Below are 25,000 nucleotides of genomic sequence, written 5' to 3'. Positions count from 1 at the left end.
CTTAAAATTTGCATTGTCCTACACTCGTGGAGATAGCCAGGCTCTATTTGGGTTTCCTTTCTCTTCATTGCAGCCAGAAAACTCCAGACAGTTAGCCAGGGTAGTCATAGGACTAATCTTGCCTATTGTTGGAGTTCTAAAAATTTGTTTCACATACATATTGTCTGGATTTTTTTGTTGAAGGTAGGAGAATACATGAGCTCGTGTTCTTTCATCATGGCTAGAAGGAAAAGCCTGCGAAGATATTTAGAACTTCAGGAACTCTCAGTTTATTGCCTTATTTTAAAGCTGTCTTGTTTTTGTTTGTTTTTTGTTTTATTTTGAGACAGCACACGCAAGTGGGAGAGGGAATAGCAGAGAGAGAGGAGAGAGAAAATCCCAAGCAGTCTCCACGTTTTGGAGCCCCACGTTAGTGTGGCGCCTCATGTGGGGCTTGACCCCACAGACCATGAGATAATGACCTGAGCCAAAATCAAGAGTCAGACGCTTAACTGACTGAGCCATCCAGGCGCCTCTAGGCTGTCTTGTTTTATATAACTTACACTTGATTGGTTATTTTTTTCTCCCACTGGAGTAGACATATATGAGACAAAAGATGGTTTAAATTACGTCTTAAATCAGTCATGATTCCATCGTCGTAGCTTGTTTCATAAATTGCTTCCTCTAGATAAATATTTTTATTTATTTATTTATTTATTTTTTTAAATTTTTTTTTTTTCAACGTTTTATTTATTTTTGGGACAGAGAGAGACAGAGCATGAACGGGGGAGGGGCAGAGAGAGAGGGAGACACAGAATCGGAAACAAGCTCCAGGCTCTGAGCCATCAGCCCAGAGCCCGACGCGGGTCTCGAACTCACGGATCGCGAGATCGCGACCTGGCTGAAGTCGGACGCTTAACCGACTGCGCCACCCAGGCGCCCCTAGATAAATATTTTTAATCTTCAGTCTTTGATTTTATTTTGAATCTTACCTTTAGTTAACGTGATCTTCATACTTCATTTAATGGTTGCCCAGTGACCTGTTACATTAATATTCCATAATGTATTCTTATTTTTGGCATTTGGTATTTCTTATTTATTCTTAAATTTGTATTAATTTTGTTCTTTTACATTGTGCTGCAGTAATTCTCTTCATTTATCATCCATATTTTTTTTTGTCTTTTTAAAAAATACTTATTTTTGAGAGAGAGTGAGCGGGAGAGGGGCAAAGGGGGACGGAGTTAAAGTTCAGTTAGGTAAAGTTTTCAGTTTACTTTTTTAGGAATATTTTTATTCCATCAAACATTCACCTTTATTTTAATGGGAGATTGAAATAGCTATTAATGAAATGCTTATGTTTCCTTCTCTGCTTATTAAATTTAGCCCATGTTATTTGCATGCTAATTATTTCATCAATTTTGGAGGTACCATTTAGTGGAATTCCCTTGTCAGATAAACTTTTAGGTTGGAATAACTTTAGATTTACAGAAGTTGCAAAGATCATACAGAGGGTTCCCATGTGCCCCCACCCAGTTTGTTTCTCCTGATGTTGACATCTTACATTTCTGTAGTAAGCTTATCAAAATTAAGAAACCAACATTAGTATAGCTAAACTCTAGACTTTATTCACATTTCACTTTTTCATTGATTGCCTTTTTCTGTCCCCAAGATACCACTTGCATTTTGTTGTCATGTCTCCTCTGGTCTGTGACTATTCCTCATCCTTTGTTTTCATGACCTTGACAGTTTTAAGGAGTACTGCTCAAGTATTTTATAGAACGTCCCTCAGTTTGGATTTGTCTGAGGTTCTCATTACTAGACTGGGGTTACAGGTTTGGGGAAAGAATATCATAGAGGTGAAATGACCTTCTTATATCATCCTGTCAAGGAATTCACAATACTCATGTGATATCACTGATGGTATGAACTGTGATCACTGGGTTGAGGTGGTATCTGCTGGATTTCTTCAATGTAAAGTTACTGTTTCTCCCTTAGCAAATTCTATTCTAGTCTTACTCCTCCAGCCTTAACCCCAACATGTCCATCCCTGTGCCCCACACTCCATTGCCCCATGTTCCCTCAGGCCTCTGCACCTTTGCACTTGCTTTGCTTATAATTCACGCTCCCTTTTCCCCCCTGGCTAGCTCTGGGGAGCCTTTTCTTTCACACCACCCACTGCTTTCATAATACCCTGTGCCTCTCAGTTCACCTGGATTTGCCGGTCATTCTCCTCCTCCTTGCCTTTAAAAAATAGTCAGCTGTACTCTTTCCACTGTTGTCCTCATTCCCCTCCGTTTACTTACTTACACCCACATTACCACTTTTCATCTCATTGCAGATTCAGTGAATGTTTTGCAGCTTTTATCTTTGTTAGTGTCTTCTATTTGGAACTCTTTCCTTCTTTGGTTTCTGAAACCCCACCCTCTCCGGGTTCTGGTATGTGGTTTAGCATGTAGCCTTGGAGTTGGACAACAAGAGTTCTCTTCTCATTCCATTATTACTTATTACTTTCTCTCTTAAGCCAGTTACTCTTCCTCTGACTGCTCCTGAGTTCTATTCTCAGACCTCTTTTCTTAACATGATCTCTCCTCAGCAGTGCTACCCAGTTGGCTTCTGTTAACAATTCTGATATCTTATTCCCAACCTTGATCTCTCCTTAATGCTCTTAGAAGCAGAGAACCTTCACTTCCTCCATTTGAATCACCCACCGACATCCTTAGATCTTTAAAATCAGGAGTTGAAGACAGTCCTTGTTCTTCCCAATGCCCCATCTTTATTTTGTACTTCTCAAACCCAGCCCTAATGTGTGCAAGTCCTGTGTCAAGAATACAGATGGGGGCAAGGGAGAATTAATATGGAGCCCCACGTACCATATAAATCAAATTAAGAAACCTTAAATATAATATATTCTATCCTTTTACCACACAGATAACCCTTATTAAAGACTGTAAGGTCAGCTTTAAATCACACGTTTGTGGACTTCTTGGAGTTCGGTGCCAGCAGTTCCAGGAAAGCAGGCCTCCAGCATAGGCCTCTTCTCTTCCCAGCCCTAGGGCTGTGCCCTGCCGTGAGCTTGAGCTTGTGTGTATGGACACCCAGCTTGACATGACAGACCAGGTGCAATGCACACCCCGTAAACAGCTGCCCTTTGGCCACTCTGTGGTATTACACACTAGAGGAGCATTCTCTCAGCAGAGCTGCCTTGGAAGAGGCCTGCACAGTCTCAGAAGCAGATTCAGGCGATGGGGAATACTGGGGCTCCTGATGGGCATGTTCTCCAAACCCCATAAACACTTCTATGGAGAGGGGCCTGCCTGGGTGAGGGCCGCAGTTCCCATAGATGTCCTGCTCGTTTTCCTTTCCACATGTTACAACCTCTTGCTTTTCTTGGTGCCCTTGCTCCTCTTTCAGAAGTCTGCTCATCCTTCAGGATATGGTTTCTATAGGTCTCTTCTTTTAATCTTCTCCTAATATCCTTATTTGGACTTAATCCAAATCCAGCTATTCTTTGGGTTTCAGAAGTGCTTTACTGTGGTAAAGGCATTATATGTTGTCTTTTCCTGTCTCCTTCCCTCACTAAATTACAAACTTCTTAGTTTCTTAAGGGCAGGATTGTTACGTGTTTTCATCACCAGTCCTGACATAAAGTCTTAGAGATGGGAAGTGCTTGACAAGTGCGGCTTGAGTCCACCACAGCTCTAGTGTCATTCTCATGTTGTTGTGGTAACCCTATCAAAACAGGAAATGAAGTTAGTTTAGCATGACTTGTTCATAATTGACTCATGCTGGTTCCCTTTTCTTCCCTAAGTGATCACAAAACCTCTGTTAAATAATCTCCAGAATTTTGTGGGCTTCTCCTTCCATGTTTACTGATCAAATATGTTTCTGGAATCTGTCTTTTCCCACCCACCCTGCCTCAGGAATTGACCACATATTCATTCAGAGAGCTTTGGTTCGTTCCTTTTTTTAGGAACTGCTCTCTTAAGAGCAATTGATCAGCAATATACTGCACATATTTAAAGTGTACAATACATTGTACATCAATGAATCTGTCAACACAACCAAGATAACATATACATCACCTCCAAAGTATCTAGTTTCCATTTGTGTAGTCCTTCTGGCCCACCAGCTCCCTCTCCTCCCCAGCCCTAAGCAACCCTATGATCTGGTTTCTATCCCATTTTAGTTTGCATTTTATATGAATGGAAGTATGTTTCTGATGGTCTGGCTTTATTCAGCATAATTGAGATTCCTCTGTGTTGTTTATATCAAGTTCATTCCCTCTTATTGCTGAATACTAGGATTCTGTTTTGAGTATTGAGTGAGCTCCAGCCTTGAGCTCACCTCCAGCCTTGATTTACTCCCATCCCCCACGATTTATGGATGTCAGGATTCATCTGGAACTTGAGGCTAGATTTATGTAAGATGACTGGCTGTCATGGGGCGCCTGGGTGGCGCAGTCGGTTAAGCGTCCGACTTCAGCCAGGTCACGATCTCGCGGTCCAGGAGTTCGAGCCCCGCGTCGGGCTCTGGGCTGGTGGCTCGGAGCCTGGAGCCTGTTTCCGATTCTGTGTCTCCCTCTCTCTCTGCCCCTCCCCCGTTCATGCTCTGTCTCTCTCTGTCCCAAAAATAAATAAAACGTTGAAAAAAAGAAAAAAAAAATTTTAAAAAAAGATGACTGGCTGTCAATAGCCTGAGTTCCTCAAGAGGAGGGTACTATTTATACTCTTTGTATCCTGTTAGAATAGTCCTTGGTACATAGCAAATACTAACCCAAGTCTGCATATAAAACCCCCCTTTATTTGGGGGGGGTGAGTGAGAGAGAGAAATAATATACCAATTCCAATTTTTTTAAAGATTTTTTTAATGTTTGTTTATTTTTAAGAGAGTGAGTGAGAGTGCAAGTGGGGGAGGGGCAGAGAGAGAGAGAGGATAGATAATCTGAAGCAGGCTCTGTGCTGACAGCAGTGAGCCCAATGCCCAATGTGGGGCACAAACTCATGAATGATGAGAACCTGAGCTGAAGTTGGCCCGTTTGCTGCTTATGGACTGAGCCACCCAGGCGCCCCTACCCAATTCCGGTTTTAAAGATTATTCTGTTCTCTCAGGTGGGAACAAGGTTAAATAAAGATATTTTGCATTTCTTTCCATTAATTATTTTTCAAGTATTTTTATTAAATTTAATTTCAAGAATTTCAAAATAATTGTGCTTCCTCCTTTAAAGGGTAGGTATTCTAGTCAGTATTCCACTAGTATTTCTCCTGTACGTTTTTCCCCCTAATCAAGAAGAACTTTTTTTTATATTTTGAAGAGGTTCACATGGCTCTTCAATCAAGATAATACATAAAGAGGTATACAGTGAAGGGTTTTGCTCTCCTATCTTGTCCCACTCTGGCTTGGCATTCTGACCCTGCACCATCCCTCCTTTACTTCCTGTGTATCCTTTCAGATTTCTTTATGCATACAGAAACAAATGTTAATATATATCTTTTATTATTTACTAGAAAAAGATAGCATATTTTCCAGTGTTAGACCATGCTTTTTTCCCCCACTGAATAGATCTTGAAGCTCTTTCCACATCATTCCTTTTATCAGCTGCAAAGTATTTCACTGTATGGATAATTACTCCCCTATTGATGGGCGCTTTTTTTTTTTTTTTTTAATTATTTTTGAGAGAGAGAGAGAGACAGAGTGTGAGCGGGGAGGGGCAGAGAGAGAGGGAGATACAGAATCCGAAGCAGGCTGCAGGCTCTGAACTATCAGCACAGAGCCCGATGTAGGGCTCGAACTCACGAACTGTGAGATCATGACCTGAGTTGAAGTCGGATGCTCAACCATCTGAGCCACCCAGGCGCCCCATTGATGGACACTTTTTTAATTAAACTCTTTATCTTGAGATAATTGTAGAATCATTTGTATTTGTCAGAAATAATACAGAAATCTCAATTTCTCTCAGGGATACATCTTGTATTGCAGTCATACATTACAGTATAAATTATAGCATACAGCTGGAAGATTGGCATTGATACAGTCTGTAGAGCTCATTTATATGTCACTGATTTTATATGCACTTATTGTGTGTGTGTGTGTGTGTGTGTGTGTGTGTGTGTGTATGTTCTGTGCAATTTTATCACATATGTTGGTTCATGTAGCCACTGCCATTCTTTTTTGACATCTATTGAAATGTATAATATTTTCCTTGTTAACATGCCTTTTTTTTCCCCTTGAAATTTTTTTTATTGGGGCACCTGGGTGACTCAGTCAGTTAAGCATCCGACTTCAGCTCGGGTCATGATCTCACGGTTTGTGAGTTTGAGTCCCATGTCAGGCTCTGTGTTGACAGCTCAGAGCCTGGAGCCTGCTTCAGATTCTGTGTCTCCCTCTCTCTCTGCCCCTCCCCCACTCATGCTCTGTCTCTCTCAAAAATAAATAAACATTAAAAATTAAAAAAAATTATTTTATTGAACTATAACATACAATATTCTGTTTCACGTGTACAGTATAGTGAGTCAACATTTGTATACATTGCTGATTACCATAAGTCTAGTTACCATGTGTTACCATACAGAGTTAATACAATATCATTGACTGTATTCCCCATTATACATTATATCCCCATGACTTATTTATTTTAAAACTGGAACTCTGTATCTCTTGATCCCCATTACCCGTTTCACGCCACCCCCAACCCCTTCCCCTTGGGGAGTCACCACTCTGTACTCAGTATCTATGAATCTAGGTTTTGTTTTGTTGTATTTTAGATTCCACTTACAAGTGAAATGAGTATATACACATACATACATATAAATACATATATATCACCCATCTTCTTTATCCATTCATCAGTGGACGCTTAGGTTGTTTATGTATCTTCACTATTGGTAAATAATGCCGCAGTGAACAATGGAGTGCGTGTCTCTTTTCATATTAGTGTTTTTATTTTTTTTGGATAGATACCTTGAGTGGAATTGCTGGATTGTGTGGTAGTTCTATGTTTGATTTTTTGAGGAACCTTTATATTGTTTTCCATAGTGGTTGTACCCTTTTAAAATTAAAAAAAATTAACTGTAATAAAAAACACAATGTAAAATTTAACATTTTAAGCATTTTTTTTTAATTTTTTTTTTCAACGTTTATTTATTTTTGGGACAGAGAGAGACAGAGCATGAACGGGGGAGGGGCAGAGAGAGAGGGAGACACAGAATCGGAAACAGGCTCCAGGCTCTGAGCCATCAGGCCAGAGCCTGACGCGGGGCTCGAACTCACGGACTGCGAGATCGTGACCTGGCTGAAGTCGGACGCTTAACCGACTGCGCCACCCAGGTGCCCCTAACATTTTAAGCATTTTTAAGCATAGAGTTCAGGAATGTTAAGTATATATTCCCATTATTGTGCAACAGATCTGTAGAGCGTTTTCATCTTTCAAAAAAAAACTGTGTACCCTTGAACACCTATCTTCTCATCTCCTCCTTTCCCTTGGTAACCACTATTCTACATTTTGATTTTATGAATTTGACAACTTTAGATACTATATATGAGTGGAATCATATATAATACCTTGTGACTGGCTTATTTCAGTTAATATCCTCAAGATTCATCCATGTTGTAGCATGTGATAGAATTTCCTTTTTAAGGTTGAATAATATTCCAGTATATGTATACATCACATTTTCTCGATCCATTCACACATCAGTGGACATTTGTGTTGCTTCCAATTGTCTATTATGAATAATGCTGTAGTGAACATGGATAAGCCAATATCTCTTTGAGATCCTATTTTGATTCTTTTGGATATATACCCAGAAGTGGGATTGCTGGGTTATATGGTAATCTAGGTTTTTTTAGGAATTTTTTTTAGGAACTTCCATGCTGTTTTCCATAGTGACTATGCCATTTTACATTCCCAAGAGTGCACAGAAGTTCCAGTTTATGCATGTTCTCTCCAACACTTATTTTTTATTTTTATTTTTTGATATTAGCAATCATAATGGGTGTTAGATGATATCTTGTTGCAGTTTTTATTTCAATTTCCTTAATGATTAGTGATGTTTAACAACTTGTTGTATGCTTGTTGGCCATTTATGTATCTTGTTTGGAGAAATGTCTGGCTGACATGATGTCTTATTTTAGTGTTTTTTTTATTATTATTATTATTTTTTTTTTTAAAGTTTATTCACTTTTGAAAGACAGACAGAGCACAAGCAGAGAGGTGTGGGGCAGAGAGGGGGCGGGTACACAGAATCTGAAGCAGGCTTCAGGCTCTGAGCTGTCAGCACAGAGCCCGATGCGGGGCTCGAACCCACGAACTGTGAGATCATGACCTGAGCCGAAGTCAGACGCTTAACCGACTGAGCCACCCAGGTGCCCCTGTTTTTTTTTTAATTGAACCATTCTTAAATTCCTAAGGTTAAATTATGGCTTGGACATAATGGACTTTTAGTGTATTGTCAAATTACTCTCTTTTGTTGTTGATTTTCAAGCTTGTGCTTAGAAAAGAGATTATTTTTTATTTTTTTTACATTTTATTTATTTTTGAGAAATAGAGTGAGACAGAGCATGAGCGGGGGACGGGCAGAGAGAGAAGGAGACAGAATCTGAAGCAGGCTCCAGGCTCTGAGCAAGCAGTCAGCCCAGAGCCTGATGAGGGGCTTGAACCCACAAACTGTGAGATCATGACCTGAGCTGAAGTCGGACGCTCAACTGACTGAGCCACCCAGGCGCCCCAAAAGAGATTAGTTTTTAGTCTGAGTTTTAGTTCTTTCTCATTATCATCAGTTTTTACTCTTAAAGATTGTTTACCTTATAGAGATGAGTTAGGAAGCTTTTCCTTTTCTTAACGTTGAACAATTTATTTAACTTTGAATTTTTGTTTTTGAGAACAGCAAGTTTATGAGTTCAAAGAAAAAAATACAATTAAGATCCTAAACTGCAACCATACATTGTTTACAGAGACACATTTAAGGCAAAAGCATTGTATTAGTTGTGGGGGAAATGGAGATGAGTAAAGATTAAGTTCTTGGGTGGGGGAGGAAAAGAATTGGTAATGCCAAAGTGATTTTAAAGCAAAAACTAGTAAGAGATACCAAAAAGTCCATGGTAGAAGGTAAAGCAAAATAAAATATATAAAACAAAACTGAGAAATCTAAGGAGAAATGAGCAAATATAGAATTGTTATGGAAAAGGGGAGAATTATTTGTGATCAGTTCTGTGGCACCAAAAAGGAGCTAGAAAAGGACCCAACGCCATGGACAGGTCATACCTTATTTTCAAGTGAGAACCAGTGGGGAGGATCTCATGCCTTCTCACGTAAAAGGGGTTATTTCATCATCTGGTGTCTAGTGTTGATACAGTTGGAGGGGCACATTGACCATAAGCACTCTCCCTGGCAATCTTGTGCTTGAAAGCAAATTTATGACTGTGTTTACCCTGTTTAAGTAAAACTAGAAATTTATAATGTTGAATTTAAACCAGTGTTTTATAACTGTTTTTCACCTGTGTTCTCTTCTGTTGGACTCATGTTCTTGGTTTTAATTACCCAAAAAGAGTTTTAAGTTCTGAAAATACTCTCAATATTGAATAAGCTTGTTTGAATGATGTATCCTTCTGCCTGCTGAACTGAAAATTAGTGGTTTAGGCCTTCATGCAGCAAACCAAAGCAAAATAAGATTTGAGTAGTGATTCTTTTATTTAAGGAAATATATTTCCAGGCATCTGGCTGGCTCAGTCAGTAGAGCATGCAACTCTTGAACTTAGGGTTGTGGGTTCAAGCCTCCATGTTGGGTGCAGAGATTACTTTAAAATAAAATCTTTGAGAGGCCCCTGGGTTGCTCAGTCATTTGAGCACCCAACTCCTGATTTCAGCTCAGGTCATGATCCCAGAGTCCTGGGATTGAGCCCCATGCTGGGAACCTCACTGAGCATGGAATCTGCTAAGATTTATTCATTCATTCCCTCTCTCTGTCTCCCCCCACCCCTTCCCCTACTCCCACTCGCCTTCATGGCCATGCACGCATGTGCGCTCTCTCAAAATACGAAATAAAATAAGGGGCACCTGGGTGACTCAGTCAGTTAAGTGTCCAATTCTTGATTTTGGCTCAGGTCATGATCTCACAGTTTGTAGGTTTGAGCCCTATGTCAAGCTTTGTGCTGACAGTGTGGAGCCTGCTTGGGATTCTCTCTCTCTGACTCTCTCTACCCCTCACCTGCTTGTGCTTGCTCTTTCTGTCAAAAATAAATAAATAAACATTTGAAAAAATAAACTCTTTGGGGAAAAAAGGAAATACGTTTCATTTCAAAGTATTGGGGGCACCAGAGAATAATATACATATATTGTCAAAAAATTATTTTTTCAAGGTTTCTTTGTTTGCTTATTTATTTATTTGAGAGAGAAAGCAGGGGAGGGGGAGAGAGAGAATCCCAAGCAGGCTCCATGCTGTCAGCACAGAGCCCAATGTGGGGCCTGAACCCATGAACCATGAGATCGTGACCTGAGCCAAAATCAAGAGTCAGATGCTTAACTTTCTGAGCCACTCAGGAACCCCTTAAATTTAAAAAAACAATTTTTTTAATGTTTGTTTATTTTTGAGAGAGAGAGAGAGTGTAAGTGGGGGAAGGGCAGAGAGAGAGGGAGACACACAATCTAAAGGAGGCTCCAGGCTCTGAGCTGTCAGCATAGAGCCCAACGCAGGGCTCAAACTCACGAACTGTGAGATCACAACCTGAGCTGAAGTCTGAGGCTTAACTGACTGAGCCACCCAGGTGCCCCCTCCTTAATTTTTTTTTAAGTTTATTTATTCTGTGAGAGAGAGGATGAGCCGGGGAGGGATAGAGAGAGAAAGAGAGAGAGAATCCCAAGCAGGCTCCACACTAACAGTGCATAGCCTGATGTGGGGCTCCAACCCGCAAAACCATGAGACCATGACCCAAACTGAGATCAAGAGTTGGACACTTAACCAACTGAGCCACCCAGGTGCCTGCCTATATATATATATATATATATATACATATATATATGTATACATATATATATAATTTATGTATTTTGAGAGAAAGAAAAAGTGTGAGTGGGGGAAGGGCAGAGATAGAGTGGGGGGAGAGAAACTCCCAAGCAGGCTCCACACCATCAGCACAGAGCCCAGTGCATGACTTGAACCCATGAACCACAGGATCATGACCTGAGCCGAAGTCAGACACTTAACCAACTGAGCCACCCAGGCACCCCAGAGTCCATTATTAATAGTAATGTGGGAGAATTGAAGTTGAGTAAAATAAGGGGCCTCCTACAGCATAGTTTTGTGCTGGAGTCATACAAATGCATTAGTAGTTCTCAGAATAAGTAGACTGACAAATACCATTATAGGAGCACAAACTTGAGAATAAACCCATTTAACTATTTTAGATTTGTAGCATTTACTTGAAGAAACAAAAAGCAATGTCTTATTGCCTGCTAGTGTTACTTCATTGCTTCAGTCAGCAGACCAGATTGATTGATTGATTGATTGATTGATTGATTTATTATGTTTTTAATTTATTTTGTGAGAGAGAGCATGTGTGAGCAGGGGAGGGACAAAGAGAGAGTGAGACAGAAACCCAAGCAAGCTCTGAGCTGTCAGCTCAAAGCTCAACATAAGACACCAGCTCACAGATCGTGAGATCATGACCTGAGCCAAAACTGAGAGTCAGACACTTAACTGACTGAGCCATCTAGGTGCCACCAGATAGTGATATTTATTAAAATGAAAAGCTCCTATAGAAAAGATTAAATAGATTATTGATCACAAGATAGTAACACTCAAGATTAAAAATCATCATAAAATTGAAAGCATAATTATTACTGCTTCTACTTGGAATTCTATTTAAAGTCAGACCTTGAGATCAGCTTGGAAAGAACTGAAAGCCCTGTGTAGCAGCTGTGGAACTCTTTTTTTTTTTTTTTTTTTTTTTAAGTTTATTTATTTTTTAGTAATCTCTACACCTAACGTGGGGCTTGAACTAATGACCCCGAGATCAAGAGTCACACGCTCTTCCAAATGAGCTAGCCAGACTCCCCTGGAAGGAACTCTTTTGAAAAATACTTTATAGGTTTTGTTGTAAGATACCCAAATATTTTGGTTAAATTTCTTTAAAAAAAAAAGAAAAGAAAAGAAAAAAAGCAAGCCACTGTGGAAAACAGTATGGAGGTTCCTCAAAAAATGAAAAATAGAATTACCATGTGATCCAGTAATTCCACTACTGGGTATTTAACCAAAGAATATGAAAACACTAATTTGAAAAAATACATGCACCCCTATGTTTATTGCAGCATTATTTACAATAGCCAACATATGGAAGCAACCCAAGTGTCCATCAATAGTAGATGAATGGATGAAGATGTGGAATGGAATTCCACAATGGAATATTACTCAAGTAGCCGTAAAAAAGAATGAAATCTTGCCATTTGCGACAACATGGATGGATCTAGAGGGTATGCCGCTAAGTGAAATAAGCCAGAGAAGACAAATACCATGATTTCATTCATAGGTGGAATTTAAGAAACAAAACAAATGAACAAAGAAAGAAGAGACCAGCAAAAAAATAGAGCTCTTCCCTCCCACCCCCAGACTCTATTTAAATGTAGAGAAAAAACTGGTGGTACCAGAGGGGAGGTGGATGGGGCGATGGGTGAAGGGTCACTTACTATGATGGGCACAGAGTAGTAATATATAGTATTGTTGAACTAGTCTATTGTACACCTGAAACTAATATAACTATGCTAATTTTACTGGAATTTTTTTTTTTAAAGGAAAGCCTAGGATGAGGCCCAGGAACTAGCATTTTTAACAAGAATGTAAGGTGTTCCTGATGCAGGGATCTGGGAACCACAATTTGAGCAGCGCTTTAGTTGCGCTCTCAGGCTCAACTATTGATGGCAACCTATCAGTGCAGCATTGTACCCAGGTAGAGAAATACAAAGAGAACTGACCTGAGAAAGGATGTGTAAGCCTTCTAGATACTTTGGAAAAAGTGGGCCTCGGGAGATTAATCTTTTGCATAAATGAGTTATCCTCTGTGTATAAATTATGGGGATCTAACCTGGACAATATATATAAAAACACTGTTGTCCTCCACTTTTAAAGGTATTGTGGGGGGTGCCTGGGTGGCTCAGTCGGTTGAGTGTCTGACTTTGGCTCGGGTCTGATCTCACCGTTTGTGAGTGTGAGCCCTGAGTCAGGCTCTGTGCTGACAGCTCAGAGCCTGGAGCCTGCTTCAGACTCTGTGTCTCCCCCTCTCTCTGACCCTTCCCCACTCTCACTCTGTGTGTGTGTGTGTGTGTGTCTCAAAAATAAATAAACGTTAAAAAAATTTTTTTTTAAAAGGTATTGTGAAGACAAAATGTAGTTAAGTAAATGAAGAGCTTTGAAGGGCAAAGGTTTTTTTGTAATTAAGATGTTATAATAAATTTTAAAATTATGTAGTATTGTTAATACTATATTTAAAATGTGATTTCCCCCCTCAATGGCTTTTGTGTTTTATGGTTAAATACCATTTTAATACACATAGAATCATCATTTTTCTTCAATAAGAATAATTTGCTTATCATTTATATGAAGGTCAGTCCTGAAACTGTATAAGCCTACACAAATTACTTGAAACAGTTCCCTTAAAAAAAAGAAAGAAGGGTTCTGTCATTTTGCAAGTAAGACAAGTAGATGCAAGCAATCAAGGCATCCTCTTGGGTCCATTTCTGTTTGGGATAAAGATGTGTTTGATGGTCATTTGGATGTTTCTGCTGAGTCAGAGGAATGTGATGCAACAATAGGAAGTTGTTTTGGAAGACAAATGATTACTCTCACCAGAATGCAATTGCTATTAAAATCAGAGGGAAAATGTTTTGTGTGTGCATGTGTGGCATAAACCCATGTGCCTGGGCTTATGACTGTGGGCATCTACACATTTGCCAGGGCTGGGCCCTCTAATAAGTTTGAGATCGAATATGTGCTATATTGTGCCAGCTGCATCCTTCCTAACTTGAGCCTTTTTTTTGTGGATAATATACATAACAACTTCATATGTATGAAATAAGTATTTACCCTGTGTGCTAGTATTTAATATTTACCAATTTTCATTCTTTCTGCCAAGATGTTTTGAGAACTATTTTAAATGCCATCTCTCCCCCCCATTTTTTTTTTTTTTTTTTTTTTTTTTAGCTCTGCTTATGATAATGTCAACAAAGTTCGAGTAGCTATCAAGAAAATCAGTCCTTTTGAGCACCAGACCTACTGCCAGAGAACCCTGAGGGAGATAAAAATCTTACTGCGCTTCAGACATGAGAACATCATTGGAATCAATGATATTATTAGAGCGCCAACCATCGAGCAAATGAAAGATGTGTATCCTTTTCAGGCAACTGACTCCACTGATTAGTCACCTTGTTGAGTAAAGTTAACTTGAAATGCCTGGACTTGTCAGAGTAAAGGAAAAGTATATATAAAGCACATTAAAGGGGAAATTATAATCTGCTTGCTATTTAATATAAGATTTGTGTAATTTTTATCTTTGATTCATTTTATCAGTTGTAACTATTTTTAGAGTCTTTTGGCAAATCAGATATTTTTTGTTTCAGCAAAAATTTTGTTTAAGTGCAGTTATGGAGAATCTTAACACCATTTTGTCATTTTTTTTTTTTCCATTCAAGGTATGGTTTGTTATGGTAACAAGAAATGAACAGTAGACTAAGAAAGTGGGTGCCCTGGATATCACCTGCTCAAATCTAGACTGTTCTGATCTTAGATAATGTCATTCACCTCCAAGTCTGTTTTCTCATCTTTAGAATTAAGGTACCTAGCCTTCATGATCTTTAAAGCTGACTCAGCTCTGAATTTATGTTATTAATTATGACCAACATTTAGAAATCTGGACTAAACAGGTCCAGAGGATACTGCCTGGGTAAAGACTATATTTGAAAAATATGTTAAGTATACCGAAGAGGGTCTGCCAAAAAAGAGTTACTGTTCAGGCTAGTATAGCATTCCTACCAGTTTTTCCAATTTGCATTCTGCACCCCCCCCCCCCCCCCCACCGCACCTCACCTCTACCTTTTCATTTTTAAACTGCTCTATTACCAAGTTGTGGTGCTATTTTAAGTGAAATGCCTCCTGCTGCTACCACCTGTTGTCCTGCTTTAAGGGCTTTGCTTGGAAAATCAGGTCTCTTTCAAGATGACAAGTTTTCAAATCCTGTTTTCTTTGAATCCCATGAATCTGTAGGGGACATACAATAATATGTACAGTACTTACACAAATGAATATGAGAAATGCAAAAACACTGCTAATGAAATAATAATATGGTGAAGTTAAAAGCCAAAGGGTTCTATAATTTCTGTAAGAAAGATGTCAGCCATAGATAACATTCTAGATGGCTTGGATATGTGGATAGTCAAGAAAGCAAAAGGAGCAAAACCAGCATGAGCCCCTGAGCATGACTTCCCAATACTGTCTTGTGTTTAGGATCTTAATGTTAATTGAAGAGTCAGGCACATAGAGGACTGAATTTAGTAGCAGTGTGTTCTAGGTCTGTATTTCCAAAGATTTTATGGTTGATTCTTAAGGAGAAGGAGGGGGGACAAGAAGGTAAAAGAACATTATAAAGAGTATTATAGATCATTGCTGGGCCAAAGAGAGGAGGGAGTGTATGATGCCTGCTGGCCACCTTCCTCTCCTAGCCCTTTCCGGTAATCATTGGAGAGGGTTTGTTGATGGTAGACACCTTGCAGTACTAGAAGACTGATACATCTCTATTGGCCAGTATTTCCATAACAGACTGTCTCAGCTCAGTCTAGGCCCATTGTTGGGCACATCAGGCAGATATTAATGCCTGTTGTGTCACAGGACCTAAGAAAGAGTTAACTACTTTAGATTCCATCCATAGAGGTATACCAAGTTTTCATCAGTTTCTCCTATCCCTTGTAAGGCCTCATGATATAATGACCATTTGGGGAGAGGGTTCATTTTGTTTTCAGTGTTTTGCTACATGTAACCAGATATTGGTGTGTTACCTTAACCTGTCTAAACAGATATATAGTACAGGACCTCATGGAAACAGATCTCTACAAGCTCTTGAAGACACAACACCTCAGCAACGACCATATCTGCTATTTTCTTTACCAGATCCTCAGAGGGTTAAAATATATCCATTCAGCTAATGTACTGCACCGTGACCTCAAACCTTCCAACCTGCTGCTCAACACCACCTGTGATCTCAAGGTCAGCTAGGTTATTTACTCTTTGGGTGATATATGTTGGAAAAACTCTTTCACCGGGGCATATTTATGTTGTCATCCGTACTTAAAATCATACCAGAAATTAAATGAAAACATTTTTATAGCTTAAAAGCAAAAAAAAATAATGCAAATAAAGAGTGCTGGTCCTCTTCTTCATTCCATTGTTCCTCCTCTCCAGAGGTAACCACTATAACACATTGGTGTGTTTTCTTCCAAAGTTTTTGCTATGCTCTTACATGTATGTGTATGTTTATGCTTACATATATAAAAGGATCATGTGCATTATGTGTAAGTTTAAAAATCATCCATTTCGGGGCGCCTGGGTGGCGCAGTCGGTTAAGCGTCCGACTTCAGCCAGGTCACAATCTCGCGGTCCGTGAGTTCGAGCCCCGCATCAGGCTCTGGGCTGATGGCTCAGAGCCTGGAGCCTGTTTCACATTCTGTGTCTCCCTCTCTCTCTGCCCCTCCCCCGTTCATGCTCTGTCTCTCTCTGTCCCAAAAATAAATAAACGTTGAAAAAAAAAAATTAAAAAAAAAATCATCCATTTCATTGGTAATCTTTTTATTCAGTAAGTTATATACAAAGAATGCTCAGAAAGGGATGTCTGGGTGGCTCAGTTGTTAAGCATCTGACTTCAACTCAGGTCATGCTCTCATGTTTCACGAGTTTGAGTCCCTCATTGGGTGAGCTCAAGCCTCGCTTCTGGTGAACATAAGCCCTGCTTTGGGTAAAACATGAGCCCCACTTTGGGTGAGCCCCACCTCCCTCCCTTCCTCCCTCTCTCTCTCTTTCTCTCTATCCCTCACTCACTTGCACCTTCTCTCAAAACAAAACAAAAACAACAGAAAAAACCCCACACTCAAAAAACAGCACCAAACTTAACCTTAATGACTTTAATACCTAAATAACGTATTCCCAACAAATAGGGAAGCCCTAGATCCTTATAGTCCTCAGAATTCTCTTAAAAATGGGCAGCATTTGTGTACATATATTTCTATTTTAATAGTAGAACTAATAAATAAGGAGGGAAATCTACAGATGCATTAGATACGATAAAAAGGCATGTGAATTCAAGAAGACCTAGATAAATGGAAGGATATGCCATGTTTATGGATTGATTGCAAGACTTAATCTTGTTTAGATGGCATTGCTTCCCAAATTGGTTTACATAGTCAGGGTGACTGTGTCAAAGCTCCAGGTGGCTTTTTTGCAGAAATGGGCAGGCTGGTCCTGAAATGTGTATGGAAGTTTGAGAGACCCAAAATAGCCAAAATAATCTTAATGAAAGAGCAAAGTTGGAGAGCTCACATTTCTTGCTTTCAAAACTTACTACAAAGCTTTTGTATTCAAGACCCTGTGATATTTGGCATAAGAATGGGCATTATAGATCAATGGAATAAGATTGAGAGTTAATAAATAAACCCATATGTTTATGATGGTTTTTGGTGAGAGTGCCAAGATCATTTTTTTCAAAAAAATGGCACTGGGACAATTGGATATATACTCCTACCATGTACAAAAACTAACACAAAACAGATCAAAGACCTAAATTTAAGAGCTAAACTGGAATAGGCTTGGAAAACATAGGAGTGAGTTTTTGCAGTCTTGCATTAGGCAAATCCTATTAGACTTGACACCAAAAGCAAAGGCAACAAAAGGGGGAAAATTAGATTTCATCTAGATTAGGAACCTGTTTTATAAAGTAAACCATCAGGAGGGGCACCTGGGTGCCTCAGTCGGTTAAACATCTGACTTTGACTCAGGGCAAGATCTCACAGTTCTTGAGTTTGAGCCCTGTGTTGGGCTCTATGCTGACAGCTCAAATCCCGGAGCCTGCTTTGGATTCTATGTCTCCCTCTCTGCCCCTTCCCACCTCTCAAAAATAAATAAACATTAAATAAATAAATAATAAAATTTTATTAAAAAAAATTTTTTTTTACATTTATTTATTTTTGAGAAACAGAGTGAAACAAAGCATTAGTGGGGGAGGGGCAGAGAGAGAAGGAGACACAGAATCCGAAGCAGGCTCCAGGCTCTGAGCAAGCGGTCAGCACAGAACCTGATGCGGGGCTCGAACCCGCAAACTGTGAGATCATGACCTGAGCTGAAGTCGGACGCTCAACCACCTGAGCCACCTAGGCACCCCAGTAAATAATATAATTTTTAAAAAGTAAACCGCTAAGAAAGGGAAAAGACAACCCACAAAATGAGAGAAAATATTTGTAAATCATGTGTCTATAGACACTTTTATCTATAATATATGAAAAGCTCTTACAACTCAACAATAAAAGATAAATAGCCCAGTTTAACATAGGGCAAAGAATTTGAATAGACATTTCTCTAAAGAAGTTGTACATATGGCCAATAAGTACATGAAAAGATGCTTGGAATCCTGAGTCAGTAGGGAAATGCAAGTCAAAACCACAATGAGATAACCATTTGTGCACACTAGGATGGCTGTAATCAAAAAGTCAGATGGTAAGTGTTGTTGAGGATTCCACTTGTAGGTGTATACCTAAGTAAAATGAAAATGTGTCCACCCAAAAAGTAGCATACAAATATTTAAAGTGGCATAATAGTCCAAAAGTGGAAATAATTTGAATGTCCATATGATGATGAATAAATAAAATGTGATAGATTCAGGGGGACCTGGGTGACTTGGTTGGTCAAACCTCTGGCCCTTGATTTTGGCTCAGGTCATGTCCCTGTTTGTGAGATTGAGCCCCAAGTCAGGCTTCACACTGACAGCCTGGGGCCTACTTAGGATTCTCTCTCCCCCTCCCCTGCTCTCTCTTTCTCTCTCAAAAAAAGTTTGTAAAAAATGTGGTAGATCCATACAGTGGAATAAAAAGGAATAGAGTGCTGATACATGCTACAGTGTGGATGAATCTTGGGAAATTGTTATGTAAATGAAAGAAGCCAGTCATAAAAGGCCACATACTGTGTGGTTCTATTTATGTGAAGTGTCTAGAATAGACAAATATATAGCAACAGGAAGTGGATTAGTGGTTGCCTAGGGCTGGTGGGATTGGGGAGGAATAGGCAGACTAATGTGTACAAGATTTCTTCTTGTGGTTACAGAAATGTTCTAAAATTGGTGGTAACAGTTGTGTAACCCTGTGATTTTAACACCAAAAACTATTGAATTGTATGCCTTAAGTTATGGGTGAATCATATGGTATGTGAATTATATCTCAATAAAGCTGTTTAAAAAGTGCATTTAGATGTAGAGCAATGATCATTTCTTGTACTTCAGTTTAATAGACATTCCTGTGAGAAGCCCTTAAGTTGTACCTAGCAAGGGAGAGGGGGGAATGTCTGTTTCTGCAATCTCAGACCGGATAGGTGAGAAGTCTGATAAACAATAGATGATTGTAATAATATCTGCTGTAACTGAGATACTGAAAAGAATAGTATACAGATACAAAGGAGAGAGTTGGGTTCTGTCTGGGGCTTTGAGAGGTATCTGGAAGAAGGTGGCATCCATGCTGGCCTTCCAAAGATGAGCAGGCTTTCAGTAAGGGAGTGGCTGTCTTCGGTATAGGGTATCGTAGAAAGTCATTGGATGCTAGCTGGTGATATTGGTTGGAAGTAGATCATGGAGAACCTTCTGGAACTGTCTGAAAAAGGGCAGTGAGTTCTGTTACTAGGTAGTCAGATAGCTTATTTGCTATCATTGAGTGTTTAAAACAGGGTGCCCAACATTCTGTGAGATGTGGTAGAGGGTAGCTTCCTACATTAGGTACAGTTGGGTTAGACTCTGTCATCTCTTGGGATCCTACAGTTAGATTAATATACTTCTTACATGGGGTGTAACCAGATCCTTTCCATGTATCTATGTATGTAACTAAAAGCCAGGTGGGCACAAAAGGAATGAAGCTGCTTGTAGGAATGGCCACACTTCGTTGGCTCTTAGTGATTTTCTTTCTTGAAAAATAGTATTTTTATGTCTCTTCCTACTTTTCTTTTTTTCTTTCTATTTCTTACCATCACAACTCTGTTATGACAGATTATTTTTGTTTTGGGAGAAACATTCTCTAGTATTTTCAGTATATAATATTTCTGGGGAAAAAAGTTAAGACAAAAACAAACAGAATCAGACTACGTTGTTGTCTCTTCATTGTTTGTGGGCTTGTCTTTACCTAGGGCCATTTTATTCTCTGCTCACCAAAATTTACACCCACATTAATATATCTGTGTTGTTGGCCATCTGCACAACCCAAGTATTGTTTTCAAAACCCAGTGTAACACAGAGACTCAGAAATACAATAAGATAATTAAGATATTTTCAGCAGTACAGTTCACCCACATTTTGAAATGTTCATATGGGGTTTGATTCATTCACATAGGTATAAATATTCAGGAGAGAATCTCATTTGTAAAGATGAGTACGATATGTCCTCCGTTTTGTCCTGTTGAACATGTCCAAAGGGCAGGGTAGGGCATAGTGGCAGTTCAGGTGCATACATGAAGGTTGAAAGAGCACAAGTGGGGAAGAGGGTCTTTTCTGCTTGAGCTCTGAAATCACTGTATATCCATCACATCCTCAGTACCTTCCAGTAATCATGTTGCCTATACCACAAGCTCCTGTGCTTAGAAAGTTTGTAACCTGTGATCTTTTTTTTTTTTTAATTTTTTAAATGTTTTATTTATTTTTGAGACAGAGAGAGACAGAACGTGAGCAGGGGAGGGGCAGAGAGAGAGGGAGACACAGAATCCGAAGCAGGCTCCAGGCTCCGAGCTGCCAGCACAGAGCCGGACGCAGGGTTCAAACCCACGGACTGTGAGATCATGACCTAAGCCAAAGCCGGACGCTTAACCGACTGAGCCACCCAGGTGCCCCTGTAACCTGTGATCTTACTCATCTCTTGTTATTTAGGGTTTTCTGAAATATCAAGTGGATAGTTATATATGTCATTTCTTCCTTTTTCCATTGGCTTCTCTGTTACTAAAGTATTTTCTACTCTTGAGCCCTCAGGATATCAGCTATTATCAATGTCTTAGACCTTTAACTTTTGACTCCTACCAGTCAAGGGCAACAGCAGTTAAGACTTCTTTTTCTGCTTCCATAAACATACTTCGCACTTGTTATCTAAAACCTTGAGACAAGAAGATGTTGACCTCTTAGAACCCTTCTGGAAGCCTCTCTTATAGACTCCCTCTTTATTTCTTAGGGCCACAGAAACACAAGGGTCATAGATCCTGTTTGGAGATTCTGCTAACATATTTCTAATGGAATTTCCAGGGGAATGAGGTCTCTAGCAGTCTCTGTCCTTGATGTTTGCTAGACTGAGCCCACAGAAATCCTAGTTAAGAGTCCCAGGATCACAGTGTTTGTGGTTCTGGGTATGCTTCGGAAAGAGGACTCTGGAACATAAGAAATGAAATCTATCCTTGGGGCTTCCTTTGCTTAATGAAAATCTCTGTTTAAACAGCCCAAAAAGTAGCCAGGTAATAGGAGTGCTATAGGTCATTTTGTTTCTTGTACCATATCCTACTGGTCTATATCTTCCTTTGTATGGAATTACAAAAAATTTTTTTAATAGCCTTGGTAATTTTTTGGTTAATGCCGTGTAAATTTGGCTAGTCTTCAGTGTTGTGGCATTAACTTTTTTTTTTTTTAATCATATGAGCATTTCATAGATGACCGTGAATGTAGTTGTGGCATCTTTTAGAGCTCTAAACCCCACATCTCTCTCTTTATTTTTTAAATTGTAACCAGTAATTTTTTGAGAGCCTGCTGGTTCTATGCCCTGTACTAGGTGTGGGGGATGCAAATAATACAACAAAATTACCCTTAACACCAACTCACTAATCTGAAAATTTGTAACTAAAGTAAAGGGATTAAACATTTTTCCTGTCTTTCCACTGGGATTTGTGCATCAGGGTATACAGTTCCAGTTGAGAATGCCAGATAATAAATGCAGAAGAAATAATAAAATCAGAAAAGTCCCCATTTTGCAACTTCCAATGAAATAATTGGTTTGTGCAATATAACCCATGGCTTATATGCTCACCTTGCTCAGACTCTGAACACCCTGGGCAGACTGCTGCTGCCTCCCCGCATGAATGCCCTCTTCACCTCACACATAGACCATGTCCTGATGTGGGGCTCCCTTTTAACTCTACTTGGGTGCTACCTACCCCACTGGGCTGCTAAGGTTCTCCCAACACCACAGAGACCCTTAATGTCACATGACCCCCCACCAAAAAAAAAAAAAAAAGTTTAGGACTGGATTTCCTCGAGGAAGATGAGGAAGAACAACTGCACCTTTAGTTTTAATTCTAAGAAAATAAATGTATTGCATATTGCAGCATTCAGCATGATAGGCTTATTTTGTCTTTCCTAGTAAAGGAATGCTTGTAATTCCAGTTTTTAATTATCCCTCTTTTAGGGGTGGGGAGAGAATATGAATGGGGAGGGGAAAAGGGAGAGGGAGAATCTTAAGCAGGCTTGATGCCCAGCATGGAGCCCAACACAGGGCTGTATCTCAGAGCCATGCATGACCTGAGCCAAAATCAAGAATCAGTCACTTAATTGAGCCACCCAGGCAACCCTTCCCTTCCTTAATATTGCCACTTTGAATGGTGTAATTTTACTAACATTAATTATTTAACATAAGATTTAACCCTGTTAACTGAACCTTGATTTTTTTATTAAAAATTTTTAACGTTTGTTTATTTTTGAGAGAGAGGGCAGGGGAGGGGCAGAGAGATGGAGACAGAGAATCAGAAGCAGGCTTTGTGCTGACAGCGGAGAACCCGATGCAGGGCTCAAACCCATGAACAGTAAGAGCATTGTGACCTGAGCTGAAGTTGGATGCTTAGCCAACAGAGTCACCTGGGCACCCCTTGATTTTTATTTTTTAAGAGATTATCAGTAATTCAGATATTGTAAAAAAAAAAAAGTCACTCTTAGAGTATCTGTCAGTCCATCCCAGTTGTGCTTCCTATAAACATTTAAGGCATTTATTGACCAAATGTCAAGAGTCCTCCATTAACAATTAAGTCAACAAGTAAGTAAGTTAAGTGTTGCCTTTCTCTAGGGACTTAATTCTGTTTTAGCTGGGGAGATGGGCATATGCAAAGCTAACTATCATAGACTTTATGATGTATTTTATTTAAAAAAAAATTTTTTTTAACGTTTATTTATTTTTGAGACAGAGAGAGACAGAGCATGAACGGGGGAGGGTCAGAGAGAGGGAGACCCAGAATCTGAAACAGGCTCCAGGCTCCGAGCTGTCAGCACAGAGCCTGACGCGGGGCTTGAACTCACAGACCGCGAGATCATGACCTGAGCCGAAGTCGGCCGCTTAACCGACTGGCCACCCAGGCGCCCCTATGATGTATTTTAATATACCTCTAACAGTATTAGAGGAGTTCAGAAGAGTGAGCAGTCAGCTCTTGGGCAGGTTTGGTGTTGATTTTTGGGAAACTTCTCAGAAGAGCTAACTTTCAAGCTGAGGGTTTAGGGTAAAGGAATGGCATGGATAGGGCACTCAGGAGAGGTCGTTGTATAGTCAGGTCATAGAAGCAGGTGTAGTCTGGAGTCTATAGGAGCAGATGTGGGCAGGAGAATATTGTGGGAGAGATGAGATCAGGAAGGTAGTTTAGTGGCAGCATATGAATGGTCTTAAAAGTCACACTTAAAGAATTTGGGTTTCGTTCAATAGACAGAAGGGATTGGTTCAAGATTTTTGAGCCAGAAAGGTGACTTATATTTTAGAAACAACATTTAGGCAGGAATTTAGAGGATGAATTAGCTTACAGGTGGGTAAAGTCTAGTTTCCCTAATTCCCAGACAAATTAAACTGAATCTCAACTAAGGCCATGGCAGTCAAGATGTAGAAGCAGCCAATTCGAGAGCCACTTTATGAGGTTTCAGGTTCAGTTGCCATTTCACATTTGCCCAGCTAGATTCTTCACAGTGTTGCTCTGGCTTTCCCCAGGTCTTTCCATGGTTAGCATCTCTTTGGTGTCCCAGTATCGCTTCAACAGGGCCTCCTCAAAGACTGCCTATCCCATCACAAGCACTGTGTCCACTACCACTCTGTTAGCTGTTTTTGCTTTGTAACAAATAACCTAGAGAAAGTGGTCTAAAACAATAATCATGTGTTAGCTTCTAGTTTCTGTGGGTCAGGAATTTAGCCAAGGGGTAGCAGTGATGGCTGCTCTCTGCTTTCATGTATGGACCTCAGCTAGAAGACACAAAGGTAAGGGCTGGAATCCTCTTGCATACCTGGCAATTGATACTGGCTGTCACCTGGATCACTCACATGTAGCCCACATGTCCTAGGTTTCTTCCTGAGGTGGCCAGAGGGTTCCAAATTCCCCAGTAGAAAGAGCGCCAGATGGAAACCATGTTGCATTTTATGATGTAGCCTCAGAAGTCACATAATATCACTTTCACTATATTCTCTTGGTTCAGGCTGTTACAAAGGTTTGCCCAGATTCAAGAGGAGGGAAGATGGACCCTACCCTCTTGATACAAGTTCAAAGACCTTATAAGAAGAGCATGGAGGATGGGTTTTAGTGGTATGGTCCTCTTTAGAAAATAAATCTGCCTTATCTATGAATTTTTTATATTCTGGCTTTCTGAATCTATTTGGGACTTATTTTTTGATTCAACTAGCCAGTGAAAAGCCACGTATCAAGTCTGAACCCATCTAATGTGTGTGACACCAGACATAGGAGGTGGTGAAGGATCTGTGGCCATGGTCTGGAGCCTATGCTGGTTTTGTTCTGCTGACAAGATGCATATA

General features: G+C 39.8%; 1 protein-coding gene across 1 annotated transcript in view; it reads left to right on the top strand.

Moving 5' to 3' along the window:
- The window catches only part of MAPK1 (mitogen-activated protein kinase 1), a 112,389-nt gene that overhangs the window by 54,820 nt on the left and 32,569 nt on the right, over positions 1-25,000 (top strand). Inside the window, exons 2-3 of the mRNA XM_025933447.2 lie at positions 14,166-14,348; positions 16,031-16,220. Of these exons, the coding sequence (XP_025789232.1) occupies positions 14,166-14,348; positions 16,031-16,220 (373 nt within the window). The remainder of the gene's footprint in view (positions 1-14,165; positions 14,349-16,030; positions 16,221-25,000) is intronic.

Source organism: Puma concolor, chromosome D3 (genome assembly GCF_028749965.1).
Source record: "Puma concolor isolate L17-30 chromosome D3, mPumCon1.1.hap2, whole genome shotgun sequence".
Lineage (NCBI taxonomy): Eukaryota > Metazoa > Chordata > Mammalia > Carnivora > Felidae > Puma > Puma concolor.
Note: the sequence above shows the minus strand (reverse complement) of the source record. Positions and strands in the feature narration are given on the sequence as shown.